The sequence below is a fragment of the Marmota monax genome, unplaced genomic scaffold, assembly GCF_021218885.2.
Source record: "Marmota monax isolate L192 unplaced genomic scaffold, Marmota_monax_Labrador192_F-V1.1 WCK01_AAM20220418_F8-fsc00011, whole genome shotgun sequence".
Classification (NCBI taxonomy): Eukaryota; Metazoa; Chordata; class Mammalia; order Rodentia; family Sciuridae; genus Marmota; species Marmota monax.
Genome location: NW_026693082.1, coordinates 15,468,062 through 15,489,350, shown reverse-complemented (window position 1 = coordinate 15,489,350; position 21,289 = coordinate 15,468,062). Strand labels below are relative to the sequence as shown.

General features: G+C 44.6%; 1 protein-coding gene across 1 annotated transcript in view; it reads right to left on the bottom strand.

Annotated features, from left to right (window-relative positions):
* Tmem272 (transmembrane protein 272) overlaps nt 1-16,614 on the bottom strand; it is a 35,864-nt gene extending 19,250 nt beyond the window's left edge. Inside the window, exons 1-2 of the mRNA XM_046454209.2 lie at nt 16,378-16,614; nt 8,824-8,893 (exon numbers count right to left, since the gene is read on the bottom strand). Of these exons, the coding sequence (XP_046310165.1) occupies nt 8,824-8,881 (58 nt within the window). The 5' untranslated portion in view covers nt 8,882-8,893; nt 16,378-16,614. The remainder of the gene's footprint in view (nt 1-8,823; nt 8,894-16,377) is intronic.
* Nucleotides 16,615-21,289: the final 4,675 nt, after the last annotated feature.

Genomic DNA, 21,289 nt, shown 5'->3' with positions numbered 1-21,289 from the left:
GGTGTGTCTTGCTACAACCATGAGTGGAGCTACGCTCACCTGTTCCTTTGTAATATAACCCCTTGCCCTGTTTAGGATAGAATCTTCCATGGAAGTGCCTTGTGTGTGTCCCCTTCTCTTACTGTGCCCTTGGGTGTGGCCTACCCAGGTGTCAGTCAACCTGCTGACAGTGGACATCATGAAGATAGACTCAGTCCCCTGAAACCTGACCCCTTGCCTCATTTGAATAGCTTCTCCTCAATAAAAGGGGTCAGCACGTGCTCTCTCTCTCTCTCTTTCTTCCTGCGAACCCTTAAGGTCAGAGGAGCCATCACAGCAACCCCAAAGAAAAAGGTATTTGTGTCTCTTGTGTGGTTATTTGGCGCAGCCCAGTCAGCCCAGTTTAACTGGAGTGACCCCTGAGCCTTTTAGTCGAGAGAACAGAAACCCGGCATTACCTCATTTTAATTCTCAGGCCTAGATGAAAAACCCAAAGAGAGTAAAGATAAAAATGTGTCTCCCTACGCTAGCTCTGAGCAGGGCAGGGAGAGAAGGCTTAGGCCAGAACATTCCTGATGACCACCCAGAGGAGCATGTGGAGACTCCCTGCTTGGAGCCACACACCTGGACTCACAACCCGCTCCCTCCCTCACTTACTTGTCCTGTGGACTGCAAGAACCAGGCCCCGACGTTTCAATGTCCTCATTTCAAACATGAACCTAATTACAGGTCTTTCCTAATGTGTTAAAATGATCAAATGTCATAATCCAAAGCAAGGCACAAAAATACACTGTCACATAATAAACACTTTCAGCCATTAACAGGATGATTGTTGTGGTTTGGATATGTGATATTCCTGAAAAAGCTCATGTGTGAGACAATGCAAGAATGTTCAGAGGTGAAAGGGTTAGATTATGAGAATCCTGACCTAATCAATGGCTTAACCTACTGACATAGATTAACCAGGTGGTAACTGTAGGCAGGTAGGGAGTGGTTAGAGGAGGTAGGTCACGGGGGTGTGCCTTTGGGGTATGTATATTTTGTCCTTGGTGGGTGGAGCTCTCTTTCTCTGTGTGCTTCCTGTTGCCCGCTCCTGAGCTGCTTTCCTGACACACGGCTCCACCATGTTGTTCTGCCTCACCTCAGGCTCAGAGCAATGGAGTTGGCCATCTATGGACTGAGACCTCTGAAACCAGGAGCCCCAAATAAACTTCTCCTCCTTTCTGTTTTCTTGTTGGGTCTTTTGATCACAGCGATGAGAATGCTGACTAAAATAATAATTATTATTTTCCCTTTGTGATGGAAGGAGACTGTGATTTCTCCTTGTATTTCAACCCTCGCATAGTTATCAAATGGAGAACTGTGAAAGCAATAAATGAGGGATGCTCTGTGGTCATCATGGATTTTGAATGGGCCGAGAGTGTTCTAAGCCTGATCTTCTTCTATGGACCTGACTGCATTTCTTCACCCAGGTCTAAGCTTCATTAGAATCTGACTTTCTAGATCATCACTGTTAAGGTCAAACAAGTTCACCCTCACTCTCCAAACCTTGGAGCCATGATTCTCAGACTCCCACAGGTCACTCTAGACCTGTCAAACCAGAATGGCAACAAATGGGAGCTGGTATCTGCATTTAAGGTAACTCCCAGATGACAGTGAAGTAGCCACATGTCTGTGACCCTGTTTGCACAGAACAGGGTGAGGCACTGTGCTGGGCTGGCCCGCGGGGTTCACAGGATGGAAGCCATCAGCAGTTAATGGTGGTCGGGCTTCCTTACCCCTCGGTCCTAATAAAGACTCCAATCCATAGTTCTGACTCCTGGGGGATCTGGGTACCTTGTCCTTGGTCACAAGAGTTCTCTGAAACAGAGGTTGAATTTCCTGGTGATGTCACTACATCAAACAGTGATCTGACAGCACTGACCACTACCAATAAATACTGCTCTACCTTTGAGTTTATTAATACTGATTCCAATGTGGCTCAGAGTACCTACCGTATTCTGTCTCTGAAAAAAATGAGAATTTCTAACCATAAATTCCATTCCAAAAGGGGTATGTGAAACAGCTAGATCCACTGAGAAACCCAAAGGAACAAGTAATTCTGAATGAGAGCAATGGAGAAGGATGTTTGAATCAACATGTTGGAGTAGTCATTCTTCATGCCAAGAACACAGATCAACTGATTCTTGATTTACGTGTGAGACTGGGAAAGGACCACGTGGGAGTGCACCCTCCTCAGGCCAGCTTCTGGATTTCTGGTTCAGGATTCTTGCTCACATCTTAAAGTGGATTTGATGAACATCTGGCTGCTCTCATGCTGCTGTCCATGATTGTCAGAGGTCTAGGCGTATTAGTAGGTGTCAAAAATATATTATTACCCAGAAGTAGGTTAAAATAGGTAGCTGCAAGCATTATAAGCATTCTTTTAAGTGGGTAATCTTGGCAAGGAAAGTGGGTAGCCTTTGGATTAGTCTGTTCCCAAGGATGCCCAGACTCTGTTTCCTATAAACAACAAGTGCACCTTCTACTCTCTTGCCTAAACAGTTTTAGTGCAGAGACTGAGACCAGAATCCAGTAGTTTTTCTCTGCAACACCATCCTTTGGGAGTTCCTCTGAGCTACCTAATACCCAGGAGACCACTGGCAGAGTGCAGGAGGATAAACCCAAACTATGTTCCTCTTTCAAGTTACCCTCTCCACTTGCTGTATCTATGATAGAACTCAAACCTCAATCTCCTAGGCCACTTCTGCCCTCTCCTGGTACTTTAAGTAATGCTGCCTTATCTTTAGCACCCATCCCTTTTATCCCTCACCCAGCACTCTGTGTTACCCTATTCCAGAGGCTCCCACCAATCTCCATGGTCAACAGCCAAAGTTGGTGACATTGGGGTGGAGAGATCAGTGAGGAGGCAGATAGGTAATTTAGCTCCAAACCAATCACAAGACACAGCCAGACAGGGCCTTGGACACCAATGAGGTGCAGAACTGAAGGAAAGAAAGGAGTAAAAAAATAACTCTAGTGCTGTGCTTGGATAATAAGAATGGAAAAGATATGGACAGAAATATGACAGATGGAAACAGGAGAGCTTTTGGGTAAGGGCGTTTCAAATTCATTGCATTTAATGTGCCAGGTGAACCTATTAGAATCTGGGATTCCAGAACTCCAGGATTTTCTAAAACCATCTTCATTGGTCATATTCGTAACTTCCTAAAGTTTCAAGATTTTCAATTATTTATGTATCAGGATGAGTTAGTAGGGAATATCCTGGTGTTTCTATCTCCTTTGATCCCTGAAAAGAGATAACAACCTCCTGCTTCTTGGAGCCCACAGGAGCAATTCCATAGGAACATCCTATGAGAAATAATGGGTGGAAGAGCCCAGGAGAGGATGAGCAACAGAGGGGGAGCTGATGAGGACCGGAGTTCTCTGGTGGAACTTGTGGTTGGTCGAACCCCTTCCTGTCAGGGAACTGCTGCAAGGAGTTACCTGGTTTGAGGCCCCGCCCCATCATGAAGACCCTGATGCTCCAAGTTGGACACATGTGTTGGCCCAAGAGGAAGGAGAGTGTGCTGCTGTGCAGTTTTGCATGAAAGAGAGGGCCTGGGTGGGCTAAGGGATGAGTGAGGGGGAAATCCTAACTCAGGGAAAAGATGCCCTTTTCTTCCAATGAAAGTGCTATCTGCTACCTAGCTCTATATCCTGAGGTTGTAGCTGCCAAGAGGGCACCTTTTAAAAAGTTGCTGCAGGGATTTATGTGGCCTTGCCCAGAGAGCAGGATCAGACTCTGCCACAGAGGCCCAAAACAGGTAAACATGACCCCTAACCCCAATCCTACACCCTGAAGTCTTATATGATCCACAGTGACCAAGATTGGTTTTCCTACTACTCGGACACATGGGAGCTTAGAGTCAGATTAATTTTATTTTCAGGGGGAGCAGCCTTAAAGTTTCAAAGGTACACCAAAAATAAAATAACATAAGGGCTATGGATGTGGCTCTGTGGGAGAGCATGTGCTTAGCACGTGTGAGGCCCTGGGTTCAATCTCTAGCATCAAAATAAAGACAATAACAAAATTTTAGAAGTGCTCTTCCTCATAGCCAGAATTGTGGAATAAAACCCACGGGTCTCTCTCAGCACATGGACTTGCATGAACCCTCTCATCACTGGGGGGCTATGAATGTCACCTAGCATCACAGTCCTCTGGGTCCTGTCTCAAGCAGAAGGCCTCTCTCCCAGGGCTGGACACCTCTTGGCTGATGTCTCCTTGTGGAGTTAAAGAAGACTTCCCAGATCCTCTGACAGGTGAAATAGCCCCACTCCACCATGCCGCTGGCATCTGATTGGATTATCCTGTGAGGGCTGGAGGCCGCTCTGCACACAGCTCAGGAATTCATTAAGGCTTCCCAGTCGTGAGAGTGATCCTCGGGGCAGCAGCGGGTGTGGGCAAGTCAACAAGTCAACGTTCCAGAGCAGGGGAGCTTGCCAGATGGCAAGGTCAACCAGGGCAGCAGAGCAGCCCAGGAGGCTTCAGAAAGCTCTGCCAGGTGACTCACCTGAGCCTGACGGCACAGGAAACCCTGCCTGCTTCCTCAAAAGAATGAGCAGACAGAAGCAGCACTTCTCTCAGACCCCAGCCCTGGCCCCATCACGTAGTTCACAAATCAACCTGTGGGATGCCTGAAGCTTGCTCTTAAAACATAACTTTCCCTGCCCCCAGTTACCTAAGGATGTAGGTAGGACTTGATGGGAAATGTGGAAAGTGTAGAAAAATCTTACAGAAGAAGATTTAATAGTCACCAGACAGGAAAACCCGTATATGCATCTAGAGCAGTATGGGATCAAGTTTAGGATTAGGGCAGGGTGGCCAAGTTTTCTCAGCCTGAATTCTAAAAGAAATGTTAATTGTGAAAATTCTTAAAAATTCAGAATAGAGAGAAAAGGAGCAAATGTTCAGATACCTGCCACTTGTTTTTTTTTTTAATATTTTTAGTTGTAGATGAACATAATACCTATATTTCTTTCTTCTTCTTTTTTTTTAATAAATGTGGTGCTAGAGATCAAACCCAGAGCCTCATGCATGCTAGGCAAGCACTCTACCACTGAGCCACAACCCTACTCCCACTCGAGGTTTTATGTGCAGCTCTTTAAGTGTTTTAACATTTTAGTCAGAACTAATCTGTTGTGCATTTTGGGGGGTTAAGGATATTCTCTTATACAACCTGAGTTCAATTAGAGCTCCTTAAATTTACACTGATACAGTACTTTAATCTACCGTTCATTTTCCAATGTTGAGAACCTACTAAAGTCCTTGTCTCCAATCTAGGGTGAGGTACTACATTTTGTTATCCTATCTCTTTTACCCCTACTATACCAAATTTCACCACATAATCATTGCAGATTTTATGCCTTGTTTAAAAAAGTGGAGTAAGACCATTATGTGAAACTTTTTGTTTTTAAATTTGTTGGTATTACTTAAGCATCATTTATTACTAAACTGTCTTCGCTCCCATATTAGGATGCACGGAATTCTTATGCATATACGTTAGAATTGAATAGTCCAAATCAAGGCACGTTATTATTTCCTCCTGACAGTTTAGTGAATACTTTTCCTGTGTGGAAAAACAAATACTGTTAACACAGCTGATATTCATTTGTGCATTATAGTCAAAATATCACACTTTTGAGAAAATTTACTGGAGTGCTGCAAAGCATGAACTTCACAAAATTTAGTCTTTTATGTCCAAAGTTTCTGACAAGATATCATTGGTTTCTTTATCCAAGGCACGGTCCTCAGCGCCACCCACAGGAGACGTTTTCCAGTTACTAAGTACTGCAGCACTCTAACCAACCTGCACAAACCGGTCTTTGGAAATATGCTGAGATGCGCATGCGCTGAACATTCTAGGCTTATGGCTCAGCAGTGTGTGGAAGACAAGAGAGCGTCCGTATACCACTGGTGGGTACAATGCTGCGCTGTGTACCTTTTAAGTAGTATGATGAAGACAATTATACCATGCACAATGACCAGTTTTGGGGGGGTGAAAAAACAGGGTACGATGATTATGCAGTGAAATATGGTAGTGTGAATGTTTCCCCACAAGTTCAAGCGCTGGGAAACTGACCCCCAATGCGTCAGTGTGGGGTCTAAGGATAAGTTGTGTATTACATCATTACCACAAGTGTGGGTTAGTTACGAAAGGGGGTCCTTTCTCCCTTTTTCTCTCTTTTGCCCATATGACACTCAAGAAGGCTCTCATCAGATGCCCGCCCCTGATCTTGGACTTCTCAGCCTCCTGAATTATGGGACAATAAATTTCTGCTCATAATAAGTTACCCAGTCTGTGGTGTTCCAATACGCAGCACAAAATGGACTGACACTCTCTGCCCTTGACTCTAGAACATTTCTACAGCCTTTCTTTGTTTCGTATGATGTTGGCATTTTTGAAGGATTCACACCTCTCCATTCAGTTTTAATAGAATGTTCTCACTTTGTGTTTATCAGATGTCCCTTGTGTTTAGGTTAAGGTTATGCATTCCTAGCCTGATTCCTGCATAGATGGCAGCCATCTGTCGCTTGTTGGTGATGTTAATTTTAAACCCCAGAGTTTGGCCCAATTTCTCCACTGTATAATTACTATTCTTTTTCTCCCTACGGTCAATAAGGAGTCTGTGGTTAGACTTTAAGACAATGCAAATATCCTGCTTGTCACCAAAATTTCCTCTTCGGTTCAATATCTATTGATGATTCTGGGCATAGAGAGGAAAACTCAGGAGAAAAATGGAAACTGGCCCTTTGGGGTAAGTTGAAATATTTTTGTCCCATTGAATATTCCAGAGTGAGAAAGAAGGCAGTGATGTGAGAAGAAACAGGGGCCAGACTACAAAGGGCCTGAAGAGGTTTGGAGTGTCTGTTCTCTTCTGCAGGAGGTGGTTTGGGGGGTCACCGCACAGGCTGGATGGAAGATAGGAGGGCAGTTAGAGGCCTCGCCATCATCCAGGCTGAGTTGGCCTAGTTCACAACCTGAGGACCGGGAGCTCTGGGTCAGGGAGACCACAGATAGGGCAGCTCAATGTTATACCACTTCAGGGGCATGTGCGGAGTTAACAGCCTAGAGCGCTGGGTTTACTGTGAGTACAGGAACCCTTGTTTTAGTCATCTGTGTGCTGCTGTGACCGAAAGGCCCAACAAGAACAATGCAGAGGAGGAAAAGTTCATTTGGCGCTCATGGTTTCAGAGGTTCATTCCATAGTTGGTTGACTCCATAGCTCTGGGCCCCAGATGAGGCAGAACATCATGGTGGAAGGGTGTGGCAGAGGGAAGCAGTTTAGGACATGGCACCAGGGAGGAGAGAGAGAGAGAGAGAGAGCGCTCTGCTCACAGAGGACAAAATGTAAACCCCAAAGGCATGTCCCCAATATTCTATGTCCTCCCACATGCCCTTCCTGTTTACAGTTACCACCCAATTAATCCATATCAGTGGATCAAATGTGAGCTTTTGAGAGATACCACATGTCCATCCTATAATAATCCCTTTTTTTCCTGAGTAAGTCCTCTCTTGCCAACCTGATGATCCAGGTGGGTTCTCATTGATGGACAGGAAGGATGCATATGTGTATGTGTGTAGGGATGGGAGGGATTAATTTCAGGAGGATCTAGAGTGATGGTGTAGCTAATGGTGTCTGTATCCCTGCAAGCAGTGAAAATAACCCATGTGTTTTCATTTCTAGAGCAGCAGAGCAGCACCTGGACAGAGGTGCCAGCACTTCTGCCCCACCCTGGCCCTCAGCAATTCATATATATATATATATATATATATATATATATATATATATATATATATATATGGTGTGGGGTGTGGGTATGTGTATGATAGTTATATTCATCCAAGGATTAAGGGAGCTATAGCTCCCAGAACTTTCTGTGGAAGAACAATGTTAGGAGTGTCTCAGGAGAATGAGATGGATGTTATATTATGTTGGCCACATAAGCTAAGGGAGAATTTATAATCTGGCAATTCCATTCATGTACCCACTTGGTCATCTGGCAGCTATTATTGAGCTCCTACTATGTGTCAGGCATTACTGGAGATCCTGGGGGTGCAGGAAATCTCCTAGGAGGAATGGTGGGAGGTGGGGAGTTCATGAGAGTACATGAGTACCAAGAGGTAAGCATGAGGCACCCCTCTATCAGCCTCTTGTTCCCCACTCTACCATAGCCCATTCTGTGCACTGACTGCCATTTGCTGATATTGCCACTCTAAAATTGATTGCTCAAGGCTTGCCACAGTGTTCCCTTAATTCACATTTCGTCAGCATAAACATCAGACACATCCCACTGTGAGGTAAATAATTCCATCTCAAGGAGTCCTGAGGCATGGGTTCTGCCTTGGGGATATCCCAAATGTCACAATAGAGACTGGACTTTGTGTAATGTGGTCCAGTTCCTCTGAACACAAAGGACCCCAGCAAGTGATGGTGCAGGAAAGTCCAATTTGTCAAGGACATGAAGTGGGGTACGGGTGAGCGAAAACTGCCCAAAATCCAAATCCAAAGTTTCCCATTTCCCTGCCATGTTGCCCAGCTCTGGTGCCGTATACACTGGTGTCTCGGTGCCTCCATTCACAAAAGCCTGTACGTGAACTCACAGGTGTCTGAGCTGAACGCTTTGTCCTGGAGGTTAATAAGGAAGGAGTAGAAGCAGCCAGCAGAGAACAGGCCACTGCCCCAGCTCCAACCTGGGGCCAAGCATGGACCATTCACAGGACTCATTCTGGCTCTAGCTCATCCTGTGACTCCAGACACCCAAACCCTTTCACTAGGGCATTTCCCAGGACCATGACTCACCATTGCTGGCGATTTTAGAGATGCACTGATGACACGCCTTCTCCAGGCCGCCCGGCATTGTTCTTGCTCACTGGCAAAGTTATGGGGATAAAAATAAAAAATAATTCATTAGCAAGGTTGAGGGAAGGGTGTTCTAACACCAGTGACTGTCTCTGGGCGGGTCTCTGGGGTATGCAGGGTTGCCTCAGTCAGCATGGGAGCCTGGGTGCCAGTGTCAATGTGAGTCCACCTGCAGAGATGGCCTGGGTCTTGGGGCTGAGAGAAACATCTCATATTTCACAGCTGGGGAATGAAGCTGCTGGAGGTTAACAGGCTCATGATCATACCCAGCCAGGAAGACACAGAACTAGAGAGAGAGAAAAAAACAGCTGTGGCTTACTACACTACCGCTCCACGCCAGACATTGTGTGACCACTCTCATATTTAGTCCCTGACAGTCCTCTAGTTTAACTCTATTTTATAGATAGAGCCTGGGGGGTTCATTTAGGTTCCGATTTGCCCTAAAGCCAGGGCAGACAACTGGCAGAGCCCAAATTTGATCCACATATGTGGAGAGAGCTGGGGTCTTTCTCACTTCCTGACACATGTTCAACTTCTCTCCATTATAATGTCGCTCTCTGTGGACCTGAGGCTGAAGAGTCACCATGAACTTGACCATGTATCATCAGCCTGGAACCAAGACCTAAGTGCCACTCAGGTTTCACTGTGGATTTGCTGTCATCTGAGCAAATTGGTTGACACTGGGAGAAAGGGATTCCCTTCCTTGGAAGAAACATCCATGAATTTAAAACACACAACAAAAATCCAACCAATCAAGGCAGCAGATTTCCCTGCCCGGTAACATAAAGACATTAGAAGGGGCAACAGCTGGAGGAAGCGGGAGGGTTCTTTAATTCCTTCATGCTTGGTGCCCGGGTACGGGTAGTTCTACCATTTTCTACCATTTCATTGCTTTGAAATGAGGCCTCAGCGGGGCCTGGAAGCTCCAGGCGGAATCTGGGTGAACATCCTGACTTCTCTCACACAGCCTCTCCAGGAACTGTTCTGAAGGCATGTGGCTCCTCAGGAAAGCAGTCATTGTTCCTAGTATGGAGGAGGAGGTTTGCAAACCTGGCCACCAAAACCTGTGAGCAATGCTGCTGGCAGGGCCTCTGGGGACAGAGCAGGGTGAGGGTGGCAGCTGGAGAGGGGCCAGGCAGTGTTGGGCAGGATTGGTGGAGCAGATACAGAGGGGAGGAGGATGATAGTAGCAGATATGATCACCTCCACCCCCTGTCGTGGGCATGCACCTGCTGGCAGGAGGCCACCCTGGCAGGCAGCTCTTCTGGCAGTGTCTCCCCTCTGTTAACTTGCAGGTGGCATGAGTTAGCTAGAGCTGTAGGCTCTGGGTTTTTTATGTCCCATCCCTCTGCTTCTAGGATATTCTGTGCTCCAAGCCGGCTCTGTACCTGCCGGGTCTTCTGTCCCCCAGCGGGAGACAGTGTGCTAGGAGGGGGCTGGTCCCAATGGAGGCAAATCACCATGCCCTGCCAAGGTCCTCCCCGTGTGGCCCTCCTTTAATCCTCCAGGGCGCTCAGAAGGCAATTTTACAGAAAACAGAGATTCAGGTCAATTCATTTGCTCAAAGTCACACAGTAAACAGTAAAACTGGGGTTGGAAATGAGGCCCTGGGACTCCATTTATACTTCAAAGTCCACAATCTCTCCACCTGACACCAGAGCAAGAATAAAGGGGGGAACCTAGACAGGAAAGGCTTCCCAGAGCAGGTCGGGGACTCGGCAAGAGCATAGCGCCTTGTGGATTAGACCTGCAGCTGCCGGATCTTATTTAGCCAGGTAAGCATTATTATCCCCATTTACAGATGAGGAAACTGAGGGTCAGAAAAGTTAAGCACCTGCCCAAGATCACACAGCCAGACTGGATCTCAGGTGTCTTAAGAACTGCCAGACTTGCTCTGTCATGACCAGACAGACAGTTTTCAATGCGCTCAGATGACAGGACACAAAGCAGCAGAGCTGAACACAGAGGAACTTGCAGCCCTGATCCCCTACGACATGTCACACTAGGTCATTCCCAGTGGGCCCATTGCTGTTCTCCTGGAAGCAACTGTGGAGGGTGTATGAGTCTTTGTCTTCTGGGCACATAGTAGGTCTTCAACATATTTAATGAATAAGTCCACAAACTACGATTCAAATCTTCCTTCACAAAACTCTGTTTTTCCACCCTGCTGTGCAAAAACTGTCCCCATGGTGTCCTTGCCCACAGAAAATCAGGGTAACTGTAGTCCTGCCTAAACATCAGCCTCCCCTGTATCCTTTACTCGGCTTTCCACCCATCAAGGCGAAATTAGACCAGTTCTCTGGCCTAATGGGGTCAGCCAAGCGCATGCCCTTTTGTTAACCAGGGTAGAGGCTACAGTCATTGACAGCGGTGTGAATTACAGATTAACAGTTGGTGTCCACACTTAATGAGGTTGTCTACCTCGGGAGTGCCACACTAGCAGAGTCACTTGAAACCCCGTCCAGAAGCACACCCTCCCATACTGGGTACAAACACAGTTACCTACAGGAACAGGCAGGTTCCAGTCTGGCCCTCATCTGGGCTCCTAATGGTGACAAGGTTTTTATGTAAAAAAGAGAGGAATCTTGTGTTACAGCACAGAACTTTCTCCTCTCCGTCCCCAGGGAGGCCTCTGCTGTGTCTGGGGCAAGTCTAAGGGGGTGAGGAGAAGCCACACTCTGTCTCTGGCCACATCACAGAAAAAGTCCCCAGTCCCTAGCACTGCTCTTCTTAAGGCAGCCCTCTTGGAGTTTACAACTGGGGAGCTTTGACCATACAGGCCTGGGTATCATGGATGCAGCAAGCAACTAACATTGAGAAGCTGGTGGAACGTTCTTCTCCGGGGTTGGTGTGGACTTCACATCTTCTAGCCACACATGCTCCTCAGATCACAGAAGGGAAACTACACCGGGAGGGGAAATGACTTGGCTCTCGTGCAGTTGAGATGACACTGTTTGAAACATGGGGACTGGTTTCTATCGTACCCTCAACCCAAGGCACCTGGGTCTCTAAATCCACAGCAGCTTGGTGGAGACTGCCTGTGTCATGATATAACAATCCAAACTGTTAGCACAAGGAGACTGGGCAGGACACAAACTTCATAGATCATTTCAGCCTTTATTCAGGAACCGGACTACACCTACAGGAATGGACCCACTTTCCTGGTGGAAAATGAGCCACTGAACTAAGAAAAGGACTGGGCTTATCTAGGTTATCCTGAGAGGTGACTTAATGAATGAGCGTGTCAGCTTGGGCACTCAGGAATTTGGGGTCTGTTTTCCTGGTTGAAATGGGAGGGAGTCTGGCATTGAAGGTCAGTCTCAGGGATTTATCTTACTGGGCTGGATGGAGGGCCTGGGGTCAGTGATTGGTGTCTGGAGAGTGTTTGTTTAGGGAAGGATTTAATGCTTTAGCCCCTTCCCAGAGACTGCCTTTCTAGGTTTGATGGACACCTCCTCCCCAAGGTTAGTTTTATCACCCGGAAAGAATGTACTGGGAAAGGGTCAGTGCCTCCAATTTATGGCTTTCTTTCTCACTCCCCTTTTCTCAAGCCTCATTATTTTGGGGCTTGTCATTTCCCATGTCTAATGCAAACATTTGTGCTTTGGCCCTTTAAGGGGGCCCAAGCTCCAGTTTTCTGAGAATCTTGAAGAATGATGTCAAACTACGAAAAGTAATGAAAGGCTGAGTATAGATTTTTTTTAAATTTCAAGTATCTCAAATTGATAGCTCTCTTTAGCCACTAACTGCAAATAATGGTAGAAACATTACTTTATAAAGCAAAACAAACAACAACAACAAAAAAAAGGTATACTTATTGGGATTAACGTCAGACTAGATCCATTTTATAAATGAAACAGTTCTTATTCCTTCAAACTCTTTATTTTCGTAAACTGACAAGATGGATGAGAACTAAGAAAAGAATGATGTGCTGTTAATCTGTCACGCCTTAAAGACTGTTCCCTAAGAGACAGGTAGCTGTGACAATGGCACTGAGCTTTGGCACCCAGCTGGAAAGGAAACATGGAATTCCCACCAAGAGCCCCAGACACTGGCCATCAAACTCGGTGTACTGTGTCCAGCTTCCCTTACAAGGAATGAAATGTCAGTTTTGTATTATACATATAAATTTATATATATATATATATATATATATATATATATATATATATATACACACACACACACTTATTATATATAAAATATATTATATAATGTATATATATTTATATATAATATGTATATAATAAATACATATATACATATATGTATAATACAAAATATATATGTGTGTGTGTGTATATATATACACACACACAATTTCATTCATGTGATAATGTCTACATGTTTGTGTAAATGGCGTAGGAAAACATCAGAAGCACACTCACCAAACCTCAGTTGATGATCCTTCCCTGTGGAGACAGGTACAGGGAAAGGGGGCCTTAGAGGATAGGGTATTGGAAAGTTTTAGAGGCAGGCATGGGAAATATTTTTATTTCCATTCTATCCCCTAGTATTGCCTGACTTTTGCTCCTCCCACAACATGAGCATTTATAATTTAAGTGAGCGGGTGGGGACATGTAGCTCAGTGGTAGAACTTTTCGTAGTATGTATGAGGCCCTGGGTCTGAGCCCCAATACTAAAAAACAAAACAAAACAACAACAACAACAAAACCCAACCCTTTTTATTTAAACCCTCCTAAAGTTCAAGAAGAACTATTCAAAAAGAAAAGAAGTTTAATTGTTTTCCAAAATTCCAGAGCTAAATAAAAAAAGTAGCATATTAGGAGGATAAGTAAGGAGAAAGTCTCCTTGAGAGCAGAAATCAAAAGAGAGATGATGTGATGATTGATGGTGTGGAACAGTGTTTCTCTTTGGGAATATTTTCTTTAAAATTTCAAAGTAAATTGGCAAAAAAAAAAAATCTCATGATAAACAACTTCAGACCTCCTAGCTCAACAACTGTTAGTGGTTTGGTGCTTATCTTTCAAGGATGCACATATTTGGAGTAGCTCAGTGCTAGTGCACTTGTCTAGCAGGTGTGAGGGTTCTATCCCTAGTACCGAGAAGGAAACCCCACATATGTATGTGCATAAGCAGACATACACACATTTTAGAGTTGCAATCATCAGGCTTTAGGCATATTAAATTAACTCTTCACATTTTGACATAAAAGGTTTTTTTTTGGTTACCATAGTGTCTTCATAGCTATCGTTTTAACAGATGCATCATATTCCACAATATAGGTCATTTATACTACCCTTGGCCGTATCTCATTGGATATTTTCTTATCATTTGTTACTATTATGATTACATTCCTAAAAAAAACACGACCCTTTCATTTTTCATGAAAATTGCTTTCTTTTATACATTACATAACTCCTTTAGAATAATTAGATGTAGGATTATTGAATTAAAAGGGTGAATAATTTTTTGATTTTGAGAAAAGATTGCTTTCCAAAGCAGTCGTATCAGTTACAGTACTACCAGCTACACATAAGAATGCCGGGTTTACCACACCTTTGCTGGTATTGGGTATTACCAAGCATGTGATTACTTTTATAGACAAAAACAGAATGGATTTGCTAATTTAATTTACATTTTTTATTTCCAGTGACGTCACACATTCGTTTATGCTTATTTCCTGGTTGTATATTTCCTTTATGAATTATTTTCATGTCCTTTGCTATGGATTTATTTCAATTCAAAGCTAGAACAAGTATCTATTGAGTGCTTAAGTCAACCAAAAAAGTTGCAATTGGAAAGAATAGCAGAAATCTGCTTTTTTTGAAATTTAGAGAACTCACTGTGTAAACTTATAGATCCAAAATATGCATGAAAGACCTATTCACTGTGACGGTGGGAAATTTAAAAATTCATAGGGCCCATCCATATGCAGCACCAGCCTTTTCAACTGGAACTTCTTCTAAGCCAGTGTGAGTCCCTCCAAAGCCAGAGATGCTTCATAGAGTGGACCTAGGCTAGTAATGGTGAAAATGACATGGACGTGGCAATTTCTATACAAAAATGAACATTTTTCTTTATTTGGTAGGAAGTTTTCTTATCTGGTAGAAATCTGAAACAGGAAGCTTGGGGTAGATGGCTGGCAGTATCTTCTCTTCAGTGTAAACAAGCAGTGACTCAGAGGTCTGTCTTGTGCGTGACTGTGATCAGATCGTGTGTCTCACGCTTGCTTCTACATCAGTGAGCATAGCAATGGTAACCCCTGTTGCTTCCTCTCCAAGAAGCTGAGTGACAGTAAAGGGTATGAAGGAATTAACTGATCATAAGTGCTAAGTGATATTCTCAACACACTTCCATTTTCAATCTAAGTGGTATATCTCTGTGCTTCTCAACCAGGGGGAATTTGTCCCCAGAGGACATTTACAATGTCTGGAGACATTGTAATAGACGGGGTGGGGGCTGTGGATAGAGAAGAGAGATGCTATTAAACACCCTACAAGGAACAGGGCAGTCCCCCACAACAAGAAATTAATTATCTAGTCTGAAATGTGTAGTGCTGAGCCTGAGAAATCCCTTTATAGCTGACTACCATTTCTAATCTTAGCATTCAAATCTATAAAATACTATTTTATTTTAATCTTTCAATCATGTTATTAAATCAATATGGAGCTTGTATGTATAGATGGTTACGTTTTTGACATTTAGCATCAAGTCAGTATTTAGCATTAGTGATTTTCACCCTAAAGTTCCAACCTGAATCAAGAACACATCTTTGCCCTGGTGATTGTGTTTGGAGTGATGAGCTAAGTAAACTAAATTGTTTACTCCTAAATTCAATGTGAGGATGACCCCAACTTATTGTTCGATTTTGAATAACGCTGACTATTAAACATTAACCATCTTAATACCTGTTTCTCCAAAGGTGGATGTTAACAGGTATCACTGGATATTTCCAGCAGTGTTTTGGGCATTCAGGACACCCTGGAGCTCTCTATGTATCCTGTGCTGTTTCCTTAGCAGAAGTCAGTGGAGGTTATTATACACCTACTGCGTGTCAGAGTGATTCAACCCCCTCCCAGGATACCTTCACTGTTTTTTCCCTATTTAATGAAAATGCACTTCCTTTGAGCTCTACCACACTTTTTAAACGATCAGGTCAAAGCCAACTGCTCAGAGATCCACCAGGTAAGACGTGGAGGTGATTTCGTGGTCCCCAACTCTGGCCCTGTACTTAGCAAGTGGTTTCTAACCAGCCAGCATAACTCACTTTTGACCTTGAGTTCCTGTTCCTTTACAATGGTTCTCTCCACGAAAAACAAAAAACAAAAATTTCCCTTAGATTCACTGAAGATTTAAGGTTTTCTTTCCCTGCACACAACTAAGAAAAGCACTTCCACAATGCTGTCACTTTCTTTCCAGAAAGCATAAATCAGCAAGCTGTCATCTTCCTATGAACGATGCCCAGAGACCCTGTGCTAGGACTGTCTCTCCAACTTTAAAGGCTGCACGGGGCTGTCGGGGACCACTCACCTGTAAGCTGAGCAAAGAGTCAGATCCAGAGCCCGGCGCTGGGTCTCCTTGGTTCAGGGCTAATCTGTGGGGCTCCTCTTCACTTGCAGCTCCCCCTTTCTCCCACCCTTGCTTTCTTTCTCGCTTCGGATTTCTCTCCTGTAGCATGACAGCAACTCGTGCCTTTTCCTCTAAGGGGCGGATTATCTGTCTTACCCACTCCCACGTGTGGGGAGAGCACCCCACACTCCGCGCCGACAGCTTTCATACCCTGCGGTATCTCCCGAGGCCGCCAGGGGGCAGCAGAGCCACCCCGGGAGGCTGTCGAAAGCCCGCCCGGAGCCTGGAGGGGGCTCTGCGCTGGAAACATTTCCATAGGGTACGGTGGCTGTAAGGGTGCTGAAGCTCTTCTCTTTGCTCTCTCTGTGTGTTGGTGGCACATGGAGAGAATGAACTGAATAGGTTCTTATTAGTAAATAGGGTGAGCTACTCAAAGTGGGGGTTAGATCATGATAGCTGCCTTATGTACTTGAGAACTGTCATATAGAAAAGTCCCTGTCATTCCAGACCAAGAATGAAGTTGTTCAGAGGCAGAATTGTGCCCAGGAGAAGAAACTTTCTAACAGCTGCCATCTTAGACCAGAAACAGGCTGCTTTGTGAGACCTCGTGTTGCCTGTCCTGGAGGAGCATCAAGTAGGGAGAGTTTTCGGCTGCTGATTTCTAAGAAGTGCCACAAACCCTTTGTTAAGATGCACATTCCTGCCCTGCCTCCCAAAGATTCTGAAAGTATGGTCCTGGGCTTGGGCCCAAGAATCTGCATTGTAGACCTTGCTAAGTCTCTGGTGGGTGCTCCATGGATCGTACTTTGAAAAACAGTGGAGTCAGACAACATTAAAGGCATCTTCTAACAATGACTTTTTATTGTAAAAAACCATTTCCAGGGTGTGAGACTAGGGTGAGGCTAGAGAGGCACCTTTTGCACACACTGTAAGGAGCTGCTCCTTCTGAAGGCTACCCCTGCCCTTGCAAATCCCTGGGAGTGATACCTCCTTAAATCTTGTGTCCAAGTCCCTCCTTGGGCCCACTCTAGTCCTGGCCCTGCCCGTCTCCCAGCCCTGAATCCAAGCTGACCACCTTACACCACATGGTAGTGCAGGGCAGAAAGCAGGAGGGGAGAGAACCTGTTGGAGGAAAAAAGTTAGAGATGCTCATGAATCTCTAAGGTTTGGCCACACCTCACACTGAGCAAGTCAGAGAGGAGTTGTGCAGGCAGTGGGGCAGAGTCGTAAGGATTTCTTAAGATATTGAAGTCTGGGAACACAGCAAGTAAGACTCCAAACTTTTGAGGGTGTTTTAGCCCAGGGATCAGAACAGACAGAATTCCAAGTGATGGGGTAGTCTTCCTGAGAAATCACCAACTGGAGGTCACCCAGTACCTGTTCCAGAAGAAGCAAAACATCAAAGACTGTTTTGTCCCAAGCCACACAACTGCATATGTTAAGTACAGAAATGGGGGCAAGGGGGTGAGGAGGCCAGAGGTTTGCAAGATCAGGAATCTTTGGATAGTAATTATGAGTTTCCAAAACTAAATGATAGATGTAATAATAATAATAATAATAATAATAATAATAATAATAATAACTGTATCTTTAAGAGAGCAGAGGGAAAATTGACATGGAAAATTAGTTACAAAAGCCATGGGGGAGCCAGGTGTGATGGCACATGCCTGTAATCCCAGTGATCTGGGGAGGCTGACACAGGAAGATTGCAAATTCAAGGCCAGTCTCAGCAACCTACTGAGGCCCTAAGCAACATAGTGAGACCCCGTCTCAAAGATGATGAGAAAATTGCTATTGAAATGCTGCCCAAAGCAAAGTAGCTGCTACAAATAAATACCCCATCTCACAGATGAGTAGCATGAGGTATAGACAGACCAAGAAATCACCCAAGGTCTGATGTTAATCATGCCATAATTTTTTTGTGTGTCACAGTCACACCAAGATGCTTAGAGCCTCACTAAGTTGCTGAGGCTGGCTTCGAACTTGCAGTCCTCCTGCCTCAGACTCCAGAATTGCTGGGCTTAAGGTGTGCGCCACCACATCCAGCTAATAAATTTAAACTCAGGCAATGGGCTGCAGAGTCCTTGCTCTGAACCTCTACACTTATTGCCATGTGAATAAAGAACACATTGGAGAAAATAATAGGAGAACTGAATGATAGTTGAATTCCATACATAAATTTGATTATGCATGATGTTGGTTGAGGTGGCTGTTTTAATCAGCTTTGTGTTGCTCTGGCCAAAAGAGCTGACAAAAGAAGAGAGGAGGAAAAGTTTATTTTGGCTCACAGTTTCAAAGGTTCAGTACACAGTCAGCTGACTCCATAGCTGTGGGCCTGAGGTAGCCTGAGGTGGATCAGAACAGAAGAAAGTTGCTCAGTTCATGATGCCCCAGAAGCAGAGTTTGAGTACAAGAATCCAGGGATCATATAACCAATCCCCAAGGACAATGCAGCCAGTGACCTACTTTCTCCAGCCATATCCTACCTGCCTACAGTTACCACCCAGTATTCCATTCAAATCACTAATCCATCAGATGGATTAATCCACTAACTGCGGCTCTCATCATCTAATCATTTCACCACTGAACATTCCTGCGTTGTCTCACACGTGAGATTTTGGGTGACACCTCGTATCCAAACTCTAATAGTGGCCTTGCTGGTGTATGTGAGTTTGTTCATTAGTTGAACAAATTCCGCTTACTTCCAGACACCATGAGTAAAAGGATTAGCCCATAAAGCCCAATGTATCCCATGAGGAATTTTAATTCAAAAGAATAATCAGTTAATGAGTTTTATGGTTTAAATATGAGGTGTCCCCCAAAAGCTCATGTGTGAGACAATGCAAGAAAGTCTAGAGGCGAAATGAGTGGGTTATAAGAGCCTTAACTTAATCAGTGCATTAATCCACTTGAATGGATTAACTGGTTTATGACTCTAGGCAGCCAGGGTGAGGCAGGAGGACATAGATCATGGGAGGCGGGCTTTGGGGTTGTATATTTTGTCCCTGGTGAATGGAACACTCTCTGTTTCCTGATTGCCATGTCCTGAGCTGCTGTCAAACCCTTTCGCCATGATGTTTTCTGCCTCATCTTGGGCCCAGACAACAGTCAGACGTCTATGGACTGAGACCTCTGAAACTGTGAGCACCGAATAAAACTTTCCTCCCCTAAAATTGTTATTGTCAGGTCTTTTGGTCACAGTGACAAAAAACAAAAACAAAACAAAAAAAAACTGGACTAAAACAATGAGCATATGCCTGAGTTTGATTACAAAGGAGTCAAAGTTAATGAAGGTATGCCTGACGTTTTGACAGAAGCCATAGAAATGAAGGCAGTCTTTAAAGTTGGCCAAAGACCAAGTCAAGCACCCCTCGAGGGGCAAAGATTCTAAAGTCTAACTTAATTCTCTCCTTTTTATTTCGCCAAATCATCTTTAAATAATGTTGCTCTCACCCTTCCTTTCTAATATTCATACCTCTTATTCTATTTCCTTGTCAAATGCACTGTTTACAGAGTCTTTTGTAAACAAAACACTTTGTTCTTAATTTTAATGTTCTCAGGTATGTTATCTTTAAAAATACTTAAAACCCTGGCCAGTTGGCAGGGCACGGTGGCACACGCCCATAATTCCAGTACCTCAGGAGGCTGAAGCAGGAGGATCGCGAGTTCACAGCCAGCCTCAGCAAAGGTAAAGTGCTAAGCATCTCAGTGAGAACCTGTCGCTAAATAAAAAGCAAAATAGGGCTGGAGATGTGGCTCAGCGGTCAGGTGCCCCTGAGTTCCAGGGGGTACCCCCCCAACACCAAAAAACAAAAAAACAAAACCTGGCTAATCAGAACAGATGCCAGCTATAGACAATAAAGCCAAACCAGAGTGCAACACAGGCACAGAATAAACCCCAACTGTTTTTAGCATCAAACATGATGATGTTTGCTGCTTTGTAATAAATTAAAAATGATATTTTAACTCTTATTTTCCAAGAATATTTTCTCAAAATAGAGCCAAGTTGGATGCAGCCTTTCTGTTCCGACACTGCCAATCATGGCTCCGCAGTCACCTGTCCCCATCCCAATCCTTCGGGCTGTGCAGAATAACAGGATGCAGTCCACTCAAATGGAACAGGGGCCTCTGAACCTGATTCCTGTGGCCCCCACATTCTTCTTATGCACTGGAACCTTCTCCCTAGTAACCTGGAAAGGCACCTGCTCTTAGGGCCTGCAGCACACATCCTTTCTGAAGTCTTCCCTAACCTTTCCTGCACTCTGAGCACCTCCACTCAAGAAAAAATCAGCCCCTGTTCACCCCCAGCTTATCCCGGGAACACTTCCTGCATGGCCCTTTCTTCCACGCTGTATTTGTGTTTCGCTCTTTGCTTTTTGTCTCCATTTGTGGGCCGTGAGCTCCTCTGTCCTCAACGCCAGGCTCAGGGCTTGCTGCTTCATTCGCACCCAATTAACATTTTTGAATGAATGAGTGAAGCCAAGAGGAGTGACTCTCACTCTGAGTGTGACCATTGATCACGTAAAGCTGATATCTTTCTTAGAATGATAAATGGATGCGTTTTCATTTCTTTTAACTAATGATGCCAGAAAAGAGCAAGTATCACTGTCCTGATTATCTGTTCTATTGGGAGCTCTCAGTTCTGGAGGCTGAGAGGGCCCAGCTGGAGTCTCTCAGATCCTTCATATGAACCGCAGGCAGTTGGTGGCTGGGGCTGCAGTCATTGGAAAAGCATCCTCACTTGAGAGGCTTATGATTTCTGGTTGACTCACCCTTTGTGGTGCTCACCTAGCTGCTGGATGCACACGGTGGCCTGATTCCTCCATCAAACAACGATACATTTTGCTTAAAAATGGAGCAAAATCTAGGTGAT